The 26887-nt window shown below is 32.6% G+C and overlaps 1 protein-coding gene across 1 annotated transcript in view; it reads left to right on the top strand.

Moving 5' to 3' along the window:
• The window catches only part of LOC115888557 (ABC transporter G family member 36-like), a 75727-nt gene that overhangs the window by 21472 nt on the left and 27368 nt on the right, over nucleotides 1-26887 (top strand). The window contains exons 10-19 of the mRNA XM_030908309.1: nucleotides 1109-1337; nucleotides 2223-2328; nucleotides 2757-2928; nucleotides 2990-3090; nucleotides 10783-10900; nucleotides 20115-20280; nucleotides 20340-20388; nucleotides 20649-20698; nucleotides 20751-20887; nucleotides 21114-21284. Coding sequence (XP_030764169.1) covers nucleotides 1109-1337; nucleotides 2223-2328; nucleotides 2757-2928; nucleotides 2990-3090; nucleotides 10783-10900; nucleotides 20115-20280; nucleotides 20340-20388; nucleotides 20649-20698; nucleotides 20751-20887; nucleotides 21114-21284 — 1299 coding nt within the window. The remainder of the gene's footprint in view (nucleotides 1-1108; nucleotides 1338-2222; nucleotides 2329-2756; nucleotides 2929-2989; nucleotides 3091-10782; nucleotides 10901-20114; nucleotides 20281-20339; nucleotides 20389-20648; nucleotides 20699-20750; nucleotides 20888-21113; nucleotides 21285-26887) is intronic.

Genomic DNA, 26887 nt, shown 5'->3' on the forward strand with positions numbered 1-26887 from the left:
ACATACTCCACAGGGTGTTTCAGTCATTCACCAAATATCAACATTGAGTTGTGTATGTCAAAAACTCTAATGTGATTGGTCGGGCTTAATAGTTGCCTGCTAGGGCTAGACACAAGTATTTACAACCACATATTATGTAATACTGATATTACTGACTTTTAAAAAAATTGAAAGTGTCAAATTATCTACATTTCTTCCCTCCTTTTTCACCCATTTCCTTCATCCCATTTCCCTCACCCATTTCTCTCATTCGGTTTGCTTATTTCTCGCCTCATTTAATTAAGCAAAATATTCTTGTAATATCTTTATTAAATACTTATCTAACATCAACAAAAATAAACAAGAAGATTAACAATAATAATTGAAGATTTTAATACATTTATTTTTGCCTGGTAAAAATGCTACACTTCTTTGGCTTAAAACCTACATTCTGGCGTTTTAAAGAAAGCGACGAGTTTGTGCTATTTTGACATGTCAGTCTTTTCCCTTAATTCTAGCATTGTCCGTATCATGCTGTACGTAGCCCAAAGAGTAGATTACTTTTTCTGCCTTGCCATGTCGCTAAAATATGCCATCAAGACTCCAAGGTCTCCGAAGCAATATTCTTAGAATTTCTTTCGGCACACCATTTTTCGTATACTTTCAATGCTATTTCATATCGCCATACTTTTCTCTGGAAGTAAACTGGCTTCTGCTCTTTTTGCAGCTTCTGTAAGTTCTGGTGGAGTACCAATATTAAAGTAGTTTTTATTATCAGAACTTTCCGACAACATTCTGGCTTTCTGTGTTACATAAATTCGAAAAAGGGAACGAGAAATTCAAAACTGTCACTTAGTTGTTTGTTTAGCCGTTGAAGCATGGTTTGCGCCGTAACAACCACTGATATGGAAATGCCAAAACAGAAAACACAAATTTTCGCATTTTTTTTTTAAAATAAAATACTGTCCCTATTTTTTAGTTAATGATGTGGTTGTAAATAAAATAGTATACAAACATCCGAGGAAAGTTTTCATTATTGTCTTGAGATTTAGTTAATCTCTTGATATTATAGTAATGAAACACCTATCCTCGGTATGTAATATACTATTATTTTATAATTATTTTTTAGGTATTTTCAGCAGAACTACCTCTATTTCTACGCGAGCACAAGAACGGAATGTACCGAACCGAAGTATATTTTCTGGGTAAAACCATAGCAGAAATTCCGTTTTTCGTATTTTTACCGATAGTTTTTCTGTCGATATGTTACTTCCTCATTGGTTTAAACAGCGAGACTCCCAGGTTTTTCATAGCATGTGGTATAGTGGTTTTGGTTGCAAATGCAGCGACTAGTTTTGGTAAATATATTTGTGTATTACTATATACCGGGTGCGTCTCAAAAGAGACTCATTCCTATCGAAAAAAATTCGAGATTTGGTATTAATAATCGAATAATTGGAATTAAAAATCGAGATTTGGTATGTTAATATATGACATAAATTAAGATTGATTGACGTAGGTATTCAATTGTTTTCAATTGGCACTCTCGGTATTTTGTTACTTTATTCGATAGAAAATGACACTCTGAATAGAATGACATATCATATGTCAACTTTTGACATTTTCTCATATGGTTTGTTTGAAATTGTAACATGCGGTTCATAACGACAATTTGACTCAAAATACCAAGTGTATGGTACCAAATTATTCGTAAAAAATGCCTTTTTTCAAATATGCTAATGAGCCACCCTTGTTCCATTTGAAAAAATTGAGATATGATTAAAAATACGATTTGGAAATATTTTAACCGGCCAGGACGAGACACGAAAAACATTAGACGATCAAGTCTATTTTTCCAAGGCTCCTTGATTAAAAATTAGTGTTTTTAACACAGCCATGACACTCTAGATTGAAATTTAAAATACGATTTTCTTAATGCGAAAATGTCAAAAGTTGACATATGATATAATATCATCATTTTCAGAGTATCATTTTCTATCGAATAAAGTAAAAAAAATACCGAGGGTGTCATTTAAAAATCAAAAGTTGTAGTCATTTCCGGTGAAACAGGTAGTGACCAAAAACAATTGAATACGTCAATCAGTCGTAATTTATGTCATATACTAAGATACCAAATCTCGTTTCTTTATCTGAAAAAATAAAAAAGTTATAGGGGGTGAGCCACTTTTAAGACGCACCCGGGGAATCTGTTTAGAATTTGAAATCGACAATTTTCTTTATAGGCTACTTAATATCCAGTATTTCATCCACTGTATCCATGGCCCTATCCATTGGACCACCTCTGATAATGCCCTTCTTGCTGTTTGGAGGATTTTTCTTGAATATCGAGTATATATACATATTTTTATTTCAAATATACAGGGTGTCCCAGAAATAAGTACAGATATTTTAAGGAATGGTAGATATCGATAAAAGAAACATATTTTCTCTTTACCGTTTTTCAAATAAGAGTTATTTTACTTTGAAAATTTCCAAAAAAAAAATGATTTTTTGCTTAAATTTTGAGAACCAGTGGATCTTCTCTGGGTTTTCTTTCTTGTAAATTTAATCTACTACCTGTGTTCTATAATCATTTTTAACTAAAAACTAAAATTTCCTAAAATTTTTCAAAAAATTTCAAATTGCCTAAAAATTGTTTTCGCGGAAAAAAACTCATAGGCGTGTTTCTGGGGTAGAAAAATGCTACCAGTTAAAATATCTCTACTTATATCTGAGACACCCTGTATATTAGCACATTTGTAAAACCGCATTTTTAGTTCCATACCTGTCTATTTCGAGTGGCTGTCGTATTTTTCTTGGTTTAAATATGGCAACGAGGCCTTAATGGTCAACCAATGGGAGAATGTTACCGGAATCCAATGTAATTCTAATAGTACAAATTGTCCGAAAGACGGACATGTAGTTTTGGAAATTTATAATTTTAAGGAGGTAAATTTTATACTATTAATTTTGTCTGTAGTTCGTAATTTATTTTTTTCCTGTATTTTAGGCTAATCTTATTCCTGATTTGGTTTCTCTGTTTGGATTGATAGTGATTTTTCGAATGATTGCTTATTTGGTACTTTTGTGGAAGACTTATAAAGATAAGTCGTGAAAAGAGTATAACAGTTTAATGTAATTTTTGTAATATATAACATTTTTTACTTGTGTTTATGTTAAATACAAACTACCTATTACTAATGATAATAATTTTTATCTGACTGTAGTGTTTTATTTCCTTTCATACCTTCTGTAACATTTTAGTACGAGTTTCTTACATTTTAAATAAAAAAAATTGTTTGTGCACTAGGTGCGCATATTATATGAAACTTCACAACCTAACCATACTTCCGCCTGTCTGTCTGTCCGTCTGAGGACTCCATTCAGGTACCTCTATCCACGTGTCGAGTTTAGTTCCAATCGACCCACAAGTAAGAAAAATTCTCATAATTTCGTCTATTTAGAGGCATCGGTTCGAAACGTCGAGGAAGTCATCCTGTAGCCAGGACCAAACTGGATATAAATCTATCAATATAATTCATAAACTCAGTTGTTTATAAATTTTAGTATTTGGCTTATTATACAGGGTTGATTGAAGGGTTGTTTTTACCTTAAGTTTAAAACACCCTGTGGAATAATTTGGGGGGTAACTTTTCCTAAAACATTATTTTTCGATCAGAGCCATATCTCCTGAGCATTTTGCTTTTTGACTCATGTCAACACATGCCTTGGTTAATTTTTAAGAGCGAAATGAACTTGCACCCACAATAATTTGCATTTTTTTTAAGTATCATTAATTATTATGTCATTCAATGATGTCACCAAAGCCACCTCGTGATATTAAAATCACGAGGTGGCTTTGGTAACTATTGTTGTAATGTCATATCGACACTGATTAGAACTCTTTTTTAGAAATTTAAAAATATCATACCAACGACCACACATTAAAAAGTACCGGTACAGGCTTGGTTTTAACAAATATTAGTAACACTAACAGATCTAAGGATATTAAAAAAAATAACGGTAATAATTAAGTGTCCGAACAAACAAAAAACTAGTAAAAAATACTCTAATGTTTTGTATTGCCTCCCCCGCCTTTTATAACCCTCTGTAGACGTCGGTTCATATTGTTAATTCTTCGACACTAAGAACCATATTCAATCGTACACAACAATAATAACCAAAGCCACCTCGTAAACAACAATAATGATAATTAAAAAAATTGTAAAATGTTTGTGGCAAGTTCATTTTGCTCTTAAAAATTAACCAAGGCATGTGTTGACATGAGTCAAAAAACAAAATATTCAGGAGACATGGTTCTGACCGAAAAATAACGTTTAAGGGAAATTTGCTTACGAAATTATAGTACAAGGTGTATTAAAGATAGGTTAAAAAATATTCTTTGATTAATCCTGTATAATAAGTCAAATACTAAAGTTTATAATAAACTTAGTTTGCGAATTAAAGTTGATATATTTATATACAATCTACTAAAAAAATCATGGAAATAGGGCTAAAAATAAAACAAACATCGCACAAAAAAGTAAATATCACATTTTAAACTTGATCAAAAATTCTTCCGTTACGTTTTTTTGCATCTGAGTGTACATGAAAACTTCAAGGTGTCAATAACGTTTTTCGTGCCGGTCAGTGTTCTAAATACCGTATGATCGAAAAAAAAACGGCGTCCAGTTGGCTTGGAAACGACGATCGATGACAATCCCTATATTCCTTTATTCTAAACTAGCGTGTACCCGCGACTTCGTTCGCGTCGAATTAATCATTTGTAATAGTGATGATAAAGCAAAGCAAGAATTTCCATTAACATACAAACTGGATAAAATTTTCTCACATTTATGTCAGCATGAGAAAAAACAATATGGCGATATTATTATATAACTTGGTAATATTTGAGGGGTAGTTTCATCTCGTTGGAATTTGACTTTCGAAAAATCCGTTTGCCAAAAATAAGCTTTTTACGTCAAGCAGTTTAAGCAGAATCGTGGTTAATCAATTATTTATTACCAACTTTTTGGAACACCCTGTATGATTTTTTAAAAAATTTTAAAATATGTAAAAAAACATAATAAATTATGGGTGTCCAAGCGTTTTCCCAAAAGACTAACAGTTTTTTAAATAACAAATATTTTAATATTTGAAGGGCGTTTTCACCCTGTTGGAATTTGAGATTCGGGAGACCCCTCCTTATCGAACATCTACACCCCACAGTCAATCCGTTTGCCAAAAATCAGCTTTAAACGTCAAGCTGTTTAAGCAGAATCGTGATTACTCAATGGTCATATTTTATGAAACACCCTGTATAAATTTTTAAAAAATCTTAAAATATGTAAAACAACAAAATAAAATATACGCGTTTAAGAGGTTTTCCGAAAAACTCACCGGTTTTTAAATAAAAAATATTGTAACATTTGAGGGGTGGTTTCACCCCCTTAGAATTCGAGTTTCGAAAAATCCCTTCTTATCGAAACTCTACACCCTAAAGTCAATCCGTTTTCCAAAAATCAGCTTTTTACGTCGAGCGCTTTAAGCAGGATCGTGATTAATCAATGATCAGATTTTTAGAAACACCCTGTATACATTTTTAAAAAAAACCTTAAAATATATAAAAAACAAAATAAAATATACGTGTTTAAGCGTTTTTTCGGGAACGTTCGTTTTTTAAATAAAAAATACTGTAATATTTGAGGGGTGGTTTCACCCCCTTGGAACTGGAATTTCGAAAAATCCCTTCTTATCGAACCTCTACACCCTAGAATCAACCTGTATGCCAAAATTGAACTTCTTACTTTAGTGATTTGAGCAGAATAGTGATTAATCAGCGAGTCAGTCACTTAAGGATTTTATATATTAGAAGAGATTTAAAAAGTTTTTATCTTGAGTAATTAGTCGTTGTGCATATTCGTAACACCTCGTATATCTAAATAAATAATTTATCGTCGTGTTCGTCTATTTGACGAGCGATCACGGGATAATTGGAACAAGTTCGATTTGAATTCGCATCCAAGAATGAATATTTATTTCGGTCTCTATGCTAAATTGCAGGGCGCAGCGTAGTAGAGCCGTTCTGCAACAATGGGATCGTGTCGCCGTTATCGCAATTAATTAGAGATTATAATGAACTTGCACAGTCTCTTTTATACACTGATAGAGAACAAAAAAATGAGAACTATACAAAACAATGTCTGTAATAAATAGGATTGGACTCTTTTCTTTTTTGGTAGAAAAACAATCTAAATTAATTTGACTTGCTTTGTCGTTATGAAACAAATTATACACGATCTTTTATAAGGGATTTCGGAACTGGGCGTGATGAAGTAAATAGGTATATAAAGCATGTCGAAAATCTATTCAACAAGTCAGGAAAAAATTCAACAGGCAACATCAAAAACTGGGACAAAATACCGTATGATCGATAAAAACGGCGTCCAAGACAGCTGGAGAATGACTATCTATGATAATTTTGGCGAGGTCAATCTTTAGACGCCGTTTACCAAAAAATTGACATAAAACTTGTCAAAAATTAACATTAATTAATATATAAAAATTAAAAAGGGATAGAACGTTTCCAGACAAACAAATCTATTTCCAAAGAATAATTTTCTCTCGAATTTTAATCTCCACCATTTAAAAATCATTTTTACTCGTTATGAAAATATATTTCAACCTTCTTAAGACCAACTGGCAGTAAGCGCTATTAAGATATAGGGAAGGACAAAAGCCAAGTAAATGACGTCTAGGGCTTGACATCATCAAAATTATCTGCGATTGTCATTTCCTAGCCGTCTTTGACGCCGTTTCTTTTCGATCGTGGTACAAAATTTTTCTGTGAATTAAAATGACTGCCACTGTCCAGTAAATGAAGGTTGAAAGAATTTTTCTTTAAGATATCTGAAACATAAGTGTAAAATTACTGAATGTTGATATCTAATATCTGCTATTGAATGTACTAAAAATAGATTTGTTTAACATAAATTTATTTTAAATAATATCTATAGCATTGTAGCGGGTTCGTTTTTTGAAAATGTTTAGCCATATTTCGATTTTTTTAAACTTAGTTTTTTATTTTATTGCTAATATTTTTGTAACAGGTTTTTTCCTTGTTTTATATTACGTTAAGCCCGATAATGCACTATTACCATTTATACACCGATAATTTGTTTTTTGATTTAAATGTTTCTGAAATTTTTTGATTTAAATAAAAATTTGCCAAACATTTAAATTGAGCCGATTGGGATAGAGAGAACAAAAAAAAACAAAGGATTTAGAAATTTTGTTTAAGTACAGAGCTATACTGTGTTCTAGGAGCTATTTCAGAAAATATAATATTACTTGTAGTTGTTCGAACTGTCAAAGGGGTACGACAGGAAAACCTCAAATATATCCCCGAAGCGGTACCCAAAGCTGTTTACAGCAACAATTACAAACAACCAAGATTCGCTGATTACATAGTCCTAATTGCCAATAGTCCTGAAGAACTTCAAGCACAAATTAATGAACTAAATACAGCCAGCAATAAAGTGGGTCTTAAAATATGTACTATCAGTCATGACCTATGCATGCGAGACCTGGACACTTAAAACGGACATCATAAGAAAACTGTACAGGGTTGCCACAAGCTACACAATTGTGTATTTTGCTACACATTTGCTACCATGATTGCACAGCTACACCACAATCGCCTGTGCTACACATTTTGAGAATTTACATATTTCTTATAAAAAATAATATTAAAACAGTAAATCAAGTTATCTAAGTTACATTAAAAGAGGCCGCAAGTAAACTTTAAATTTTGAACCGACAAATATCATTTTCCGTCATCAGTCATCAGTGTTCAGGTGTTCAGTAAAATGTCAGAGTATGAACTGGATCATGAATCAAGGACCGTCTATTGGTCGAGTCAAAAACGGTAAATAGACAGGATCAAAGAGACAGGATTGTTTAATTCCTTAAATAATACATAACACCTCTGATAACACGTACCTACTTTGGTTAGGTTTGCTCAATTACGTTATCGTTACATCACACTTCCACTCGTAGCATACGTGAATAATATTCAATTCCTATTTCATTTCCTCCCATATCAGCAAGAACTGCAGTTTATATAGACAAATTTGGCCGCTTAAACTGTCCTGAATTGTTTACAATTTTTAAACAGACTAACCGGTCTAATTTGTCCATAAAATCGTTAGTTTCGTTTTCGTGACATCAATTTTAACGGAGTTGCGGAGGGGGGGGGATGAATATATTGACGTATACAAACGAGTGGAAGTGAGACTCGTAATCATGCTTTAAAATTTGGCGAACGTACATCTTTTTCTTGGTCTTATTGGATAGTTTACAATTATTGGTCATGGATGGCTACACAATGCTACACATTTTTATGGTCAAGTTCTACACAATCAAAAATTTTCTTGTGGCAACCCTGAAACTGTAGGTCGCACAACGCTCAATGGAACGAAATATGCTGGGAATAACCAAAAGAGACCGTAAAAGAATAGAGTCGATACGATAAAAGACCCAGGTAATAGATGTAGATCTACAGAGTCAAATCCCTCAAATGGCAATGGGCAGAACACCTGGCAAGAAGAACGGACAACAGATGGACCACAAAAATTACAGCATGGTACCCACGAGGAATTAAGAGACCTAGAAAAAGACCGAACCTCAGATGGGATCATGATATTAGGAAATTAGCAGGGATAACTTGGGCCCGCATACAACAATAGACAACGATGCAATGGGCCCAACAAACAGAGTATCTAAATATGGTAGGGAGGCTACACCATAATTGGAAATAGTTGAATAAGCTGAAAATGATGATGATGACTTATACAGGGTGTCCCAAAAATGTGAATGGGTTAGGGATATTTTTTAAGGGATACCACCTTGTATATTATTATTTTTTTGACTTTTATTATCGCTTTACCCAAGTAGCATTTTCACGACTTGCGACCACATGTTTACTAAACACAACGTTGGATTAGTTACAAAAAATAGTTAGCTCCCTACCTTGGGTATTAAAATAAATTTAAACGTTTTTATAACGTTGTGCCGACGTTGGACTAGTACTACAGCAAAGTAGAAGTTTCTGCAACGTCGAATAAACGTTGTCTTGTAACCTTTTTTGCTTAAGTGATCTTTAGGTGATTCGGACAACGTAGTTACAACGTTGGACAATATAGAGTTTTCCGACGTCAGTTTCAGGACCTATTCCAACGTTATGCAAACGTCGTCTGTTTTACTTATTCCAACGTTGTTTAGATTTCCTTATTCTTACGTTGGTAGGACGTCGAGGCACTACCTTTTTGCAACTGTATTGAACCATAACCTTAAATCTTAAATTTTCACTTCATTGTTCTGTTCAGTCAGACAGTTCAGTGCTGTTTTTGTTTTTATAAAAAAAACTTATTTAAAATGGGACATAAGAAAGGTACATATAAAACTAAATTTAAATATACATCGGCATATATTACCGATAGTTTATCCACTCCCTCGTTTATTTAGATTATAGAGGGCGGCACAAGCTAGACTCTAGGATGACTAAATTAGGCAATCTTGCGACTAGTATACTACCTGTTAAGGCTGAACTGCGACTTTATTAGTCCAGTATGCGACTACTCGAACTACTCCATCTTAATCTCCCAAAACAACAAAGTGAAAGCCGCCATGTTGTTAAATAAGAAAATGTTTCGTTCCTAAAATAGCAATTCCTGCTTTTTGAATACATTAACTTGAAATATTTGACCCTAAAAAACACGCGGAAACAATTTTTTCGACTGCGAATAAATTATTCTCATTTTACTAAAAAAAAAAAATTCAAGAAAATTTTTAAAACTTCTTTAATTTTAAGGCCCATTAGTATTTTTCAAAGTAGAAACAATACATTTATCAATAAAGTTGTTTGCGTTTAACTTTTTTGCCTTGGTTAAAGTGTTTCAATAATTATGATCTTCAAACATCCTCCACACTTAAATACTTTTGTTTTGTTTTCCTTCACTGCCATCTGACATATGTCTCTAACTAAATCATAAAAATAATATTTTTACTATAATTATCCCAATTTAGGATAAAACGCGACTTAGACGCCATATTAGTTTTGTATTTCTGTGAATTAGGATTTTAAACAATGTTGCAGTTTGTACTAAATTAGGCTTCTAGCCAACGTCGGTATCCAACGTCGTTTCGACCCAAAAATTATTCTCCAAACTAGTGCAGACTAGGGTTGGTACGAGGTTGTGCCGACGTTGCGCTCCGACGTTTGGTCGCGTGACACAACGTTGTCCCGACGTCCAAATGCTGTTTGGGTACATAATCCTATATGTATATGTATAGGTTATTATTAAATTATTCATTTTGCTAGTGCCAGTATTTTATTAAAAAATAAAGAAAAATACAAATTGCGATGTCAAGACATCAAAACAATCCCGTTTACTACAATTAGTCTGTATAATACATCAATATAACTGATTTAAAAGCTTCTAGACCACATTGATTTGTTCTTTTAGTAATATTTGTACGCCACTGAGAAATAGTGGAATAATTTCCGTATCGACTTACACAAATTCGATCGCCCTAATAACAATAATCTCCTTGTTAATTTAATAACACGAAATACTATAGGTTTCTTTCATTATTTCCCTTTTACTATAACTATATGGAAGGTATTAAAAATACTCCTAGTGACACCATTAGACAGAGTTGAATGAAACTTCATTTAAGCACGTTGGCATTGATAAAAATTAAATAAAAAAAAGTGCAATGATAAGAAGAATTTCGAAATAGTAAAATAGAGGAAGATTGGATAGTACTGATGCTTCAGTTAAAGGAAATGGAGTTATCTAGCAGTACTGAACAATTGGTACCATTGCGTACTTCTGTTGCTGGAACTTCAGAAAATAATGTAAGTAAAAAATCAACCTTTTGTACGTAAATATACAAATTGTTTTTTTTTCTTATTTATTGTTTATTTTATTATACAGAGTGTTTAAGATTTTTGTACAAGGAGTTTAATAATCGATATTAATGAATATTTTAGGGCAGGCGATAATAAATGTTTAAAATTAAAAAAATATGAATCTTTTTAAAAAATATTTATAATTTTCTATATTTAAGGAATTTAAAAATCATTTTATCATTAAGATGAAATCGAAATTATGTTGTCATAGAAATGCGTTTCAATTTTAAAGACTTCAAAAAAACTATATTTTTATGTTTTTTTTTAATTTTGTCTAAAACGGTATGGAAATTTGGAAAAGTATAAACGGGATTAACCATTTTAGAACAAGCAAAAATTTTTATGAAGAATGCATTTCTCTCAAAATGCCAATAATAAAAAAGTTTTTCCTCTTGTAAAGGTAATTCGGGGACATACATAACAAAGATTACATGTTAAGGCTTATATGAATTAAAAAAGGATTTTATTTTATTTATTATAATAAAAAAAGCTCATTATATTTCAGGCTAAATTTCTATGTGTATTTTTTAATCTGCTTTAACGTTCATTATTTTTTGTTGTCGTTTCGTTTAATGATGATTTGCGGGATAATGTAAATACTTCCCAACAACGAGTAGGTATATTACATTTCCATCTATATGTATTTTTTTCATACTCGTTTTAAAACCGCAAGGACATTAATTTATGAAATAGGCACAGACATTATGTACCTCAGAGTAATAAAAACGCGAGTGCTGTTACTATTTTGAAAAACCATCCCAAATTAGAGGTGGGAATTCTAGTTCCTTGGGAGGAACTAGTTCCTTAGTTCTAGTTCCTCCAGAGGAATAGTTCCTTGAACTAGGTCTTTAGTTCACAATAGTTCCCGACTAACATTGACATCCCCCTTGCTTGCTAATGCGTATCGTTGTCAGTCAGAACTATTCACAGTATGATCTGTATAATTTTTATAATGTACGGAGATATAGGAGACGTGTAATTGTGTATGTTAAAAACATATAGGTAAGTTTTATAGCAGATAAAAAAAAATAAAAAAAAACTCAAATCAGAATTTAAAAGACTATATCACAAATCAATTGGAGCAAATATTACAAAAACTTTACGAAAAATTGCATTTTTCCTCACTTCAAGCTTTTTGTTTTTGTCTAAAAATTCAGAATATCTACTTCGTTTTATAAGATATTTCTTAATTTTAGGGATCTAAAGTGAAACATTCCCATAAAATATTTAAAAAACAAACTGAAAATCAAAAACAGTATCCACGACAATTTTCTGTGGTAATTACGCCGCGCCGGCTGCGGCAATAGACAAGACTGAATCCGTCGTCGTCGCCTTGTATTATATCTCGGATCTGCCGACTGAATAGATTCCCGTGAACTAGTCTTTTAATAGTTCCTCTATATCCGGATCCGATAACATACGGCTCGCACTCCCCACGCCTGCCTAGCATCAATGGCGCTGGCTGATCCATACGTAAACTAGTCTTTTATTTAGTTCCTCTAGTTCCTTTAGGTCCGGATCCGATAACATACGGCATAAGGCTGGCACTCCCCACTCCTGCCTAGCATCGATCGCGCTGGCCCGATCCGTTCGTACGTAAACTAGTCTTTAGTCTTTTATTTAGTTTAGTTCCTCTAGGTCCGGATCCGATAACGTACGTCTGGCACTCCCCACTCCTGCCTACCATCGGGCTACGCGCGCTAGCCGATCCGTCGCCGTCGCATATTATTCTATATCGGACACAGTCTCGATCCCGGAATAGGTCCTGAGGAACTAGTCCTTTGAGAAACCAGGAACTAGTTCCTTTCATTCCGGGGTCGGAATAGTTCATTGGAACTAGTTCGTTCACGAACTACACACCTCTATCCCAAATTCCGTAAGTTAGAAAACGCTAAGCGCTTTTAGACGCTCAGTGTATATGACGTTAATTTTCGCTAAGCGCGCACTTAACTATTTGGGTATTCTCATCTGACGCACTTCACGTCTTTACTGATTGAGCTAAGCGATTCGAAAACGGTTATCTATTCTTTGGGTTACCTTAAAGGATCGTTTTGCTTGTCGAACTGTCAGTAAAAATAGAAAAAATTGCGATTTTGTGCGTTCTTTTGCTCTTTAGTGAAAACTACTTCTTCTTTTATAAATTCCTCAATAAGTAATTGATAATTTACGACTAGGCAGCTTATAATATATTAATATTGTTCAAAACATCGAAAATGCTGAGATGCGTCTTCAACATTTCCTTCGTATAATAAGAATAATGACATATCCACAGAAAAATAGGTTGACGTAACTCAAGAATAGGTTATGAAATTCGCGTAAAATTTTTGAATAAAAAGATTTTTATTCAAAGCGTAAAATTGATACTTTTTATTGTTTTATCCACATTTGACAGAGTGGTCCGAACTGTATTCAGAACAGCATATTCTGTAGATAAAAATAAGTAAAAAAGTTCGTATAAATGTATGTCTTAAAATGCTTAGTTTCAGAGATACAGGGTGTAGAAATTTAATTTTTATTTTGATTTTTTCCAAATAATTTCTGAAGTAACGTCAATATTTGGATGAAAATTGGTGGCTGGGGATTTTTTAACATGAGAAATTTGATTTTGATGTCAATATGACTCGTATTTGTAGGGGACACCAATTACATGTTTTTTAACAGTTTTGAAGAGTAATAACTTTTCGTCCGTACCTGTATAAAACTACTGAGTAAAAAAATATACATTTTCGTGATTTTTTACGTAAAAATGTGTCTTTGTAAAAATCCCTACTAGCAACCGTTCTCAGGATATTTAAAATGGAAATAGTCAATACATGTCATTATTGACAAAAAATCAACATAATATGTTGAATAGATAGTTATTTGACTGAAATTATAAATTTGGGAACTATTTTTTTAAATTAATCATAAAATTTTCTTCAAAAAAAATGATGATAAAACAGTTTTTGTTGAACTTTTGGCACGACATTTCAAATTTATGATTTCAGTTTAATAATAATTTAGTCAACATGTTTAATTTATGTCAATAATGACAGGTATCGATAATTTAGATAACCTTTAAAGAGACCTTTTTTACGTAAAAACGTCGTAAATGTATATTTTTTTACTCAGTAGTTTGATACAAGTAGGGAAGAAAATTTATTACTCTTCAAACCAGTTAAAGAAATCTAGGTGGCGCCCTCTACAAGTAGGAGTCATATTGACATCAAAATCAAATTTCTCATGTCAAAAAACTCCCAAACACTAATTTTCATCCAAATATATCGAAATAAATTTATTGGAAAATAAATTTCTTGCAATTTTTTGGTATATAATAAAATTATATGAGAGTTTCTTGCCTTGAACTGCTAATATAGAAATTAATTCCACGCTGTGTTCGTCATAATGTGGATAAACCTGCTCGGGATAGTTGTGCCTCGGTGGTACGAAAGTACTACCATTGCACGCAGGCCGCTATCTCGCGATGCGGGACTTAATATCTTACCGCTACTTTACGACAAGTCGTATTTATATACTCTGCGCTGTGCTCGTCGTTTTCTGGAGATACCAAAGCTCACCTGATGATGGGGTAGGGCCCCGAAACCGGTAGTGAGAGCAGGTTTATCCACATTATGACAAACACAGCGTGGAATTAATTTCTATATTAGCACAAAGAATATTAGGGTATTAAGATATTCTTTGATTAGCAGTTCAAGGCTAGAAACTCTTATATAATCTATATATATATATATAAATCTGACTGTCCTGACTGATACTGACTCATCAACGCCCAGACCAAACCCTTGGCCCTAGAAAGCTGAAATTTTGCACAGGGGTTCCTTTTATGATGTTTACGTAAGATAAGAAAGGATTTTTAAAAATTCATCCCCTAAGGGGGTAAAAAGGGGGTGGAATATTACAATATTTTTTATTTAAAAACGGTCAAGTTTCCGAAAAACGCTGAAACACGTATATTTTATTTTCTTTTTTTACATATTTTCAGATTTTTAAAAATGTATACAGGGTGTTTCGAAAAATCTGGTCATTGATTAATCACGATCCTGCTTAAAGCGCTTGACGTAAAAAGCTGATTTTTGGAAAACGGATTGACTTAAGGGTGTAGAGGTTCGATAAGAAGGGATTTTTCGAAACTCGAATTCTAAGGGGGTGAAACCGTCCCTCAAATATTAGAATATTTTTTATTTAAAAACGGTCAAGTTTCCGAAAAACGCTTAAACACGTATATTTTATTTTCTTTTTTACATATTTTAAGATTTTTTTAAAAATGTATACAGGGTGTTTCGAAAAATCTGGTCATTGATTAATCACGATCCTGCTTAAAGCGCTTGACGTAAAAAGCTGATTTTTGGAAAACGGATTGACTTTAGGGTGTAGAGGTTCGATAAGAAGGGATTTTTCGAAACTCGAATTCTAAGGGGGTGAAACTATCCCTCAAATATTAAAATATTTTTTATTTAAAAACCGGTGAGTTTTTCGGAAAAAGTCTTAAACACGTATAATTTATTTTGTTGTTTTACATATTTTAAGATTTTTTATAAATTTATACAGGGTGTTTCATAAAATATGACCATTGAGTAATCACGATTCTGTTTAAACTGATTGACGTTTAAAGCTGATTTTTTGGTAAACGGATTGACTGTGGGGTGTAGAGGTTCGATAAGGAGGGGTTTCTCGAATCTCAAATTCCAAGAGGGTGAAAACGCCACTCAAATATTACAATATTTGTTATTTAAAAAACGGTTAGTTTTTCGAGAAAACGCTTGGACAAGCATAATTTAATTGTTTTTTTTACATATTTTGAATTTTTTTAAAAAATCATACAAGGTGTTCCAAAAAGTTGGGTAATTTCTTAACCACGATTCTGCTTAAACTGTTTAACGTAAAAAGCTCTCTCGTCTCTCTCTCGTCTCGGTTTTGGCTCTGCTACTAGGCAATTGCCAGCTCAATTTCATGATGACCTCAATGTTGTCTGGCTGTACACCATATTGGGGCCATCTACCATTCCACAATAATCAAAACAAAAAAAAAAGGTCCTTATATGATCATTTCGAAAGCTTCTCTCACGCTGGTAGCATCCGGCTACTTAGGGCCTGGTTACCCCCGTGACAACGTGAAAAAAGAGTTGTCCTTTAAATAAATTTTCTCATGGCACTTCAAAGTAGGCGAACTTGTATAAAAATGTTCATGGCACTTATAGTAGGCGAACTTTAAAAATGTTTCACAAAAATATGTATCTGAATGGGACACGAATCCACTTTAAAACTTTTATATCAAAAAATATTAAGCTTTTACAAAACGATTACAAGAATATTAACAGAAAACAAGAAACAAAAATTGACTCCCGAACAACCAACCCTCAGACAGTATTCGATGTTGCCACGACGACTGACCGAACGGAAGTGACGTAAAAAGCTTATTTTTGGCAAACGGATTTTTCGAAAGTCAAATTCCAACAAGATGAAACTACCCCTCAAATATTACCAAGTTATATAATAATATAGCCATATTGTTTTTTCTCATGCTGATATAAATGTGAGAAAATTTTATCCAGTTTGTATGTTAATGGAAATTCTTGCTTTGCTTTATCATCACCATTACAAATGATTAATTCGACGAGAACGAAGTCGCGGGTACACGCTAGTTTTATTATATACCTAAAAACTGCAAGAAATTTATTTTCCATTATATAATTTGGGCTAGCCGAAAAAAGCCTTTATTTACTATCGATAGTTGTGCCTCGGTGGTACGAAAGTACTACCATTGCACGCAGGCCGCTATCTCGCGATGCGGGACGTAATATCTTACCGCTACTTTACGACAAGTCGTATTTATATACTCTGCGCTGTGCTCGTCGTTTTGTGGAGATACCCGAGCTCACCTGATGATGGGGTAGGGCCCCGAAACCGGTAGTGAGAGCAGGTTCATCCACATTATGACGAACACAGCGTGGAATTAATTTCTATATTAGCAGTTCAAGGCAAGAAACTCTTATATAATAAATTTATTTAGAGGTCATTGATATTTACTATAAACTAAATATTTTTGAATATTATTTTTATTTTTTTGTTCTTTGACATTGTAAACATTGACATTGAAAACATAAACAATAAGACTTACAATATTATTTATATAATGTTTTGTATTATCTTTTGTTTGTTTGTTTGTGTACCTTGTTTGTTTACTTTGTTTGTTTAGTTTACCTTTATTTACAAACTGAAAAAATTTTTGACAATAAAGGCATTTATTTATTATTGTTATTATTGACGTTACTTCAGAAATTATTTGGAAAAAATTGAAATAAAAATGGAACTTCTACACCCTGTATCTCCAAAATTCAGCATTTTAGGACATACATTTATACAAACTTTTGACTTATTTTTATCTGCAGAATATGCTGCCGAAATTTCCGGAATACAGTTCGGACTACCCTGTATATGAAAAATTTAAAGTGTTATTCTTTTTCGTGCTGGTCGTTAGTGTACAAACAGTTTTCCTGTGCTTAATTTATTATTTAGTTGAGAAACATTAATATTTAATATCTATTTGTCGCTCTGAGCCGGCCGGGGTAGAAAATTCATTAATTAATATCGGGTTTATACCGCGACCCGCGCCCTTTTTGTTTATTCGAATAATTACGATATATTTCGAGCTATTTATTTTAGTCGACGCGGAGCGGGCCGGTTTCAAAACAAACACGTGATTTTTTTCCTCCTAATTGGAGAAATGCATTCGCAATAACAAAACGACAAATTATCGACCGCTCGGCGTTTAATAAAATCGCGCGCTTTGTTAAATCCGCCGGCCGCCATTACGTGGACCGGCCCTTAGGGATAGGGCACAACTACGACGCGCTTGAAATTTTAATGGTTGCAAATCCCAGCGAGAATTAATAACATTTCGTTAGGTAAATAATAGATGATGGCTCGTAAGCGAAAATAAAAAAAAAAACGGATGAAGCAGAGTGGAAAATGTATCTAATAATGAAATAAAAGAAAGAAGAATAAAGAAAAATACATATCTAGCTAAGAATAAAGAAAAATACAGAGAAAATTCCTGGGTTGTTATGTAAACATTCTGTTTAAAAAACAAAAAAAAATAGAAACTCTTGTTTCGGCCATTCTTTCAATATTCAATATGACCCAGCCACCTCAGTTTGTGTGTTCTTGCTACTCTCGTTATACTCGGTGCATATGCTTCCATTGATGCGGGTGATGCGGCGCATCACTTCAAAATATTGTAATACGTTTTTATTTAAAGTCACTGAGATCTCCTATAATGAATTTAAATTCTCAGTAAATTTATCGAAATATTGAAATTCAATTTCAATTATTTAATGTGTGTATTGGTCGAGCTTTATAGATAACGCTAAGACCTAGGCTAAACGCTAAAAATAAAATATCTCGACAGCGCGATGATGCGACTGTCCTCGTTACATCTTGAACCGGTGCATGCTAGCCGGTGTCAGCGAACTTCCCGGCCGCGATTACTAGGGATGTTCGGTCCTAAGATTTCAATACCGGTGTCCGGTACTACGAAGTATCGGTCTTACAACCGGTATACCGGTTCCAACAATTAGATCGGTGGGACCGCTACTCAACCGGTATACCGGCTGGACCGAAAGACCGTTTGGACCGGAAGACCGGATGGATCGAAAGACCGGTTGGACCGGAAGACCGGACGAACCGGAATATCGGAAAGACCGAAATAACAGTTTTGGTTGTTGTGCCAGTGAGCATATACCTCATGATACCGTATTAAAAAAGATAAATAGAAAGTTCTCGTGCCTGTAACGTTAAGTAAATACGGTAACGTAATAAGTACGGTATTTGAGGGATAAAGAGAGCTTCACATTCTCCAATTCTCATTGTTTATGTTCACATTTCTGGCATATTCTTAATTTCTTGTCTAACATTTTCTTTACTTATGAAAAATGGAAAAAGTACTGGAAGCTGCTGTTCTTGGAGATTTGATTATTTTTTTTTACCTATTACATTTTTTGTATATTTTATTCCTGTAACTTCAAAATTAAAGACTTTAATAAAAAAAAGAAAAAAAAATTATTGTGGTTGGTAAAATGTAAATTGCAGTTATTTATTACATCCTTTTATATTGGCCACTCTACGCCGCTGTCGGTTCCGGTCCACATGTTGTCTATCTTCTTTCCTCCAATCTTCCTCAGTATTTTCATTTCGCAAATCTCTAGTTTTGAATTATCCGATGCATTGAACATCCACGTTTCACATGCATATAGTACTATTGGTCGTATCCTTGTTTGGTACATCCAGTCTTTTAAAGTTCCTGAGATGTTCTTGCTCTTAATAATTCTCTGTAGTGCGTTTACCTACACATCGTTTACACATCTATTAAATACAGTGCACTTCTTCTCATAGAGTTGAATCAAAGATCTAGTGTGAGATTATATTTTAGCGGTATTATTTTTATTAAGTATCTAATTGGTGAGATTCGTTATTTTTTTCTATAGCAACTGTTAAAATTGCTTTATATCTATCAAAAATAGTAGATAAAATAGTACTTTAACAGCAAGGATAGATTAAATGATACTTTAACAGCGAGGATAGGTTAAAAACTTTATTTCTTCTCGCAATGTTTTTAATTGCTTCCATTTTTGAAAATTTTTGTATTCCTTTTCATAAGTTATACGGGATTTAAAGGGAAGTAGTTTGGATATGGCTTTTGTCGCCTCAGCCTGAATATCTGTTGGTAATTTACTTATTTCGTTTTGGGCCATTTCTGGCTCCAATTCAATCAGCAATCGACGCGAAAGAGAATTAAAAAATATTGACTCAAAACTGACAACTAAAGAGCAACCAACGCCAACCCAGCACAATATTTTTTCTGCTCGAAATAAATTCCTTGAAATAATAATTTCTGAATATTATTTTTTAAAACGTAACTCGCTATGAAAAAAAAATATTGTTTTATACACGACGATAAAATTGTACTAAACTAACTCGCGATTTCATCGCTCGTGATAACATAAAAAATGACGATAAAATACCATTTTATCGTCTTGTATAAAACAACTATTAAAACTAGGCTAATAAGTATTTAAAATGTATAGTAAAACTTACATCTAATATATTATAAAAAATATGAACTTTAGTAAAATCAAAATGCTTGATAGTTTTTAAATTCATAGGAAGACTCTGAGATAGAAACTAGTGGATATTTTACCACCAAATGTAGAAGTTACTCTAAATGGTCACCTATGAAAGAAGGAGTAACTTTGGCTTGGAACGATTTAACAGTTTCTGCAAAAACTAAATATAATGGAACGCCTGGATTCAAAAGAATTATAAATTGTGGTAAGAATTATATCAATAAAATGAATGAAAATTTTAGTTTTAAAACATATATCTTTTAGTTACAGGAGCCTTGAAACCAGGTAGTCTTGCAGCACTTATGGGAGCCAGGTAATTAAAAATAAAATCTCACCAGTCTTCTTTTTCCTTTTCCTTTTTCTTTTTATTTTTCTTTTTCTTTTTCTTTTTCTTTTTCTTTTTCTTTTTCTTTTTCTTTTTCTTTTTCTTTTTCTTTTTCTTTTTCTTTTTCTTTTTCTTTTTCTATTTCATTTTCTATTACTTAGGATTTTATTATTTTTCTATAAATGGTGGGTAGACTAATTATTATTATTATTATTTATAGACTCTACTAATTATTATTATATTTATAGCGGGGCTGGAAAGAGCACCTTAATGACTGCATTGGCTTATAGACAAACAGGTAAATATAGTGCAGTACTAAAATTCTGTAGCAGTATTGAAAGTACTTTTAGGTGACTTGCAAGTAGATGGAGATATACTAATCAATGGAAGACCAATTGGAAGTTACATGAAGTACATGAGTGGATACATGCCGCAAGAGGATATATTCGTTCCATCATTGACTGTTCTGGAGCACATGGTTGTAATGGTATTTATGAAATAAACCACATGAAAAATATATACAACATTTACTTATTTAATTTTTCTTTATTAAATTACTACGGAGATAACCTAGTTTAATTTTAGTCTAAATAGGAGGACTTTGTAAATTACTGTGTAATTTGTTTTTATAAATTTACCAAAACTTTTTGTTCCGTTATTTATTTTTAAATTACAGCAGTGTGCACACAATAAATACTACAGTATATTTTTAGGCAAATTTGAAACTGGATAGAAGAACTAGTTCATGTGAGAAGAATAGGAAAATCAAAGATATCTTGAAACAGCTAGGTCTGACGAAGTGTATGCATACGAAAATTGGAGCTGTTGGACAAAGTAAAACTTTGTCTGGTGGAGAGATGAAACGATTAGCTTTTGCTACTGAGGTAAGTAAACATCACTATAAACATAATTTGCTATATTAGTATGCTATATCAATATCTTAAAACACATACCTTCTTAATTTAATGATTTATAGATTTTCATTTTTTGCTAAATAATGTTTATTTGTTTCTCTATGAATAATCCATAATATATAGGTTGCCTTTTAAGTTTTTACCATCGCTTGTTTCTTCGCTGCTGGACACGTCGCTACCATTCCATTAGATGCTGAAAAAAGAAAAAGAAAAAGAAAAAGAAAAAGAAAAAGAAAAAGAAAAAGAAAAAGAAAAAGAAAAAGAAAAAGAAAAAGAAAAAGAAAAAGAAAAAGAGAAAGAAAAAGAAAATGCCGAATGGTTTACAACAATTTGTTTGCCAACGCTCTTCTATGAAATAAAAAAGAAATATTTAAATTAGTTAAATTCTAAAAGAAAAAAGAACAAAAAACGTCGCATCATTATCATGACAATGCCAGCTCCCATAAAGCATGTCAAACAACTGAACATTCATCACCTCAAGAAGTTGTTGAAGACTTTCAAAACCATGTTTCTACAATATCAGCTTCAGAGTGGAAGTAGGCTGTACTTCTATGTATGTGTGATTTTGATATGTACATATGTATATTCCATGTTTATAGCATATTATTTCTTTTTTTTTACTTTTAAATCTTTTATCACTTGATTTACCGATCATAAAATGATTTATCGTTGGCAATAAGTCGGCCAGTATTTCGTGCCTGGATCATATACACATATAAAAATATGACATAAATTAAATTTGATATTGCATACCTACTGTTCCATTTATATTTCTGTAGGGTACATTTATGATATTATGTCATTTAGCTTCTATTTATGTAATTTCTAAATGCTTTTGGCGACATAGAAAAATTTAGTACGCGTTTTCTGTTTTATGAAAATCTGTCTCCTGAAACTACGTCAATAACGTTGTTCAACCATTAAAAAGGATTATACTAAGTCTGTTGTCAAATCAAACGGTTTGTTAAACATTTGCATGCTTGAATACGGGGTGGTCCGAACTTCGGCGGGATATTCTGTACATAAAATAAGTAAAAAAGTTCGTATAAACGTGTCCTAAAATGCTTCGTTTCGGAGATACAGGGTGGAGAAGTTTCATTTTTATTTCGATTTTTTCCTAATAATTTCTGAACTAAATTCGGTATTTTGCTGAAAATTAGTATCTGTATTTTTTTAACATGAGGAATTTGATTTCGATGTCAATATGACTCCTTCTTGTAGGGGGCGTGGGAGCGGAAATTTCAGTGACTTTTTAAATGAATACGTATTACAATATTTTGAAGGGTGCGACTCACCATCCACATCAATGGAAGCTTTGACGCTGGACGCTGTCAATCACAGTTATTAATGACCATGATATGGCCTAGGACCGCGGTTCGGATTCCGCGTAAACAAAGTAGGCCCCGTCCAGATTAGCCCTGGCAGCAAAAAGGAGACGTTAACTGAAATCTTTACTTTACTTTTACTTTTTTTAACTAGCAGGCTTTGGATCCCTTATTATCTGCCCCTAATGGAACTCGAAAATATATTTTTCCAGCGAGACGAGGCGCCCCTCAGAACGCTGAAGTTATCAGCAAATTTTTGCAGCAATTTCGAGAATAATTGAATACGTAACCAAGACCCCAGCCGTTGGCCGTCGATGCCGGCGAATTTAGTGCCTGTTATCATTAGCCTATTTTTATCTTTGCGGAAGAATAAAGGTTCTTACTTTTAAATTGTCCGTATAATCTAGACAAGAATTAGAAGTACTTAGCGCCTTTCGCGGTTAAGTGAGGGAATCTTTCACCCCTACTGAGTTAATAAATTCCGCGAGAAATGTTCAAGAACCGTCCCGTCTGTCCATAACAGAAGACGGTCTACATGTCGAACAACTGTAGCAAAATCTCACGTCTTGGTTTGCTATTAATTTTTATTGTTATTATAGATATAGTTTAAATGTGTTGATGTTGTTAAATATAGTTTAAATTGTTATAAAATTCTGCATCTCTCATTGTAAATATAATTTTTTTGCTGCTCACAGCTAGAGTTATTATTTTTTGCATTACAGCCGGCGCCGTTCAAAGCCTACTTATTCAAAGTGGGCGATTTTTTTAAGCTCTATATCTCGAAGAGGAATCGAGCAAAATATCAAGTGTGCTATATTTTTAGAAAGGTACTTTTAAATTGTTTTCAATGAATTAAAAATATACAAGGTGTCTCATATAAAAAATCAAATTTTCTGGTGATAATTCTTAAATTATTAATTTTAAAAAATACTGCTTAGACCATTGGAAATGTTTTCATAAAAATACAAAATTTTCCACAACAAAAAAGTTACAGCGATTTGTTAAAAGTTCATATTTTTGAAAAACATCCCGTAACTCCGAAACGGTAACAGATATCGATGTGCGGTTTTTACCATCATTTTTTATTAAAAATTGAGCTTCAGACACCGATATTAGGTTTCGTTATCTCCTATAGAAAAGGGCGTTTTCATTTAAAAGCATCCAGTTTGGCCCACCCTATATAGTAGAATAGCATAAAAATAGAATTTTAATGGCATCATCGTCTGTTAAGAATTAATAAAAGAAGAAAGCCCTAACAGTATCTATCTATCGTACTAGAAAACTGATAAAAGCATCAGCGGGACTCGATAGATCCCTTGTCTCGGCTCCGGGTGATAAATTCCCAGCCTGTGCCGATATGACTGATGAATTACCGGACAAATTGATCCCGACGCTGTGAAGAAAAAAGGAGAGAGTGATTGAGGAAGAGGAGGAGCGAAAAAGGAAGAGAAAAAAGGCTTCGGGATAGAGATAGGGACTTTTATGAGCCTTTTATGAAGCCATATCGGGACAAGAAGTTTTTGTCTCAATTTCTATCGATAAATATGTCGAAGTGGAGTGGCTTAACTGTTTTTGGCGGTGTATCCGTCGTTTGGAGACGGGAGAGTTTTATTTTTTGATGCATTTATTAAATAAAATATAAAATTATCAGATTAATGGTTGAAAATTTAAAAAAGATATATTTTTTTATTATTAATGTTATGTTTGGAACCTGAAATGAATGTAGTTCATATTATGTGATGTTTAGGATACTTAATGTTGATTCTCACTATACCTTCCATTTCCATTACATATCCATTCCGTATTTTTTATTGTATTGACGCTATACGAAAGCTTCCGTTCCGTATCAGTTCCATATTTTTTATTGAACAATTTATATCATTACGAAAGTTACGATTTATTTTAAAAATGTGTATCTTTTGAAAAAGGTAATAGATTTAATTAAGAGGTGAAAGAATAAATAAATATCAGCAAAATGTCAACAGAGCTGGTACAAATGTTCGCTGGTACAAATGTTCGCTTCAGTTCGTCCGCCAAAAAATGTATGGAAGAAAAGGATATGGAACAGAAGGGAAACGGAAGGGATAGTGTGCATGGTCCTATTCATTAACATGATATAATTTTTTATGTAAACGGAAGGGAAACGGAAGGTATAGTGAGAATCAATCTTTACTTGGCTAGTTTATAAACTAAGTTGAGAATAACAACCTATCCATTATTCAGGCTATGGAAAGCTATATCCCGTCAAAAACAAAAAATGTAAAAAATGCGTAGTCTCGCAAATCTTTCACTACAAAAGCTGAATTTAAATAAGTGCTTCTATAATATACAGGGTCCGGCAACAGTGTGTCGGGCATCTGTAGCTCCTATAATAAAAAACTTCGAAATTTTGTTTAAGTGCTAACCTAAAGTATATACTAGGATGCATTTCAGGAAAATATTTTACCTTCTACAGGGTGGCTCAAAAAAGTGTGAGTGGATCGGGATTATTTTTTAAAAATGGAACACCCTGTATATTATTGCATTTTTGGCTTCCTTTCAGATCACTTTACATAATCATAAAACATGAGTAGGTATATTCCGATAGTTTCAAAGATATTTATAAATAAATAAAATATATATATATATATATATACAGGGTGGCGCCTCTCATACGCCGCGGAGGCTCCAAGGAGAACGACAGTTTGTATTGAAATGAAATTTTGTGAGCATATGTAGGTTAATTCAGGGCACTTTTTAAAAATATAGAGAGTTCTACAGGGTGTCCCCCAAAAAAGTTACATATCAAAGTTGTGTTTTTTCTAATGGAACACCCTATATACTAATTGATTTTCGGATTGTAGGAGAAAAATAAAGGTGAGTTTTATAAGAGAAGTATATGACTAAAATGTAAGGTTTTTGACATATTTAACATTTTCTAGAAATAAAGAACAATTTTTAAATTACAATAAAAGCTACCTAAATTGGAATTTACCCGGTGTAGCCTAATATGTAGTTAAACTAGCTATTCTACTTTAAATCAAATTAAAACTTGATCCAAAAAGTTATACAGGGTGAGACAAGATTAATATTGAACATTGGTCACCTTTAAAAGCATGTTACTCTCTTATTTTAAATAGAACACCCAGTATATTATTCCGATATTTAATGGAGAATTCCTGTCTCTTCAAAATACTATTAATGTTGCCTACCCCTCAAACAAAGATTTTCCTAGATATTTTCATTTACATGATTTGATCAAAGTAGATCTTTATTATTTGATAAAACCTAGGTGGCTGTGATATGTCTGACGTTACTTCAACATAGTTGTCTAATTAGTTCAACTTTAATATCTAGTTATAATTTTTTGTCAGTTAAAACAAAAAAAAATTCTCAGGAATTTGCCGAAAATGCAAATTTATCCTATATCAGAGAGAATTGATATGATTCTATTAGTTGGTGAATGCAGTGTGCATTCACCAATTAATAGAATAGTTAAATGCTCCTGATTTTATCTAGTCTGGGTTTTTTTATGGGGATATGTTAAAGACAGTGTTTAAAAAACTCGACCAACTAGTGTTGAGAGCATGAGATAAATTATTGCAGCTGCTTTTTCAGGTAGAACTCCACATAATGCCTTTTAAAATGAAAAGATCCTTTTGAAAAGACAATCATTTTATGCAGTTAACAGGAAAGGAAGCATTCTGAGCATTTGATTTCATCCAGCTAATTTTTGTCGCATAATTATAGGTTTATATCTAGTTTTAATTCTGTTATAATTAAAATATGTTTTAAACGTGTATTTTTTTTATTATCCTTGAGTATTTTACTCCACAATCTTTAATTTTTGTTAAATTAAAAAAAGGTATACCACAAAGCCACCTAGATTTTTTCAAATAATACAGATTTACTGCAAAATCATAAAAATTAAAATATCTGGGAAAATATTTGTCTGAGGGGTAGGCAACCTTAATAATATTTTGAAGATATTTTCCATTGAACACCGGAAAAAAATACTAGGTGTTCTATTTAAAATTAAGGAGTAACTTGCTTTTAAAAGTACTAATGTTCCATATTAATTTTGTCTCACCCTGTATAACTTTTCGGGTTAAATTTCAATTTCGTTTAACATACAATGGTTACTGTAATTAAATATCAGGCTATACAAGGTCAACTAAAATTTAGGTAGCTGTTATCGAAATTTAAAATTTACTCTTTATTTTCACAAAATATGAAATATGTCAAAATCCTTAGATTTTAGGTATATGC

This window comes from Sitophilus oryzae, unplaced genomic scaffold (genome assembly GCF_002938485.1).
Source record: "Sitophilus oryzae breed Bouriz unplaced genomic scaffold, Soryzae_2.0 scaffold_801_pilon_pilon, whole genome shotgun sequence".
Lineage (NCBI taxonomy): Eukaryota > Metazoa > Arthropoda > Insecta > Coleoptera > Curculionidae > Sitophilus > Sitophilus oryzae.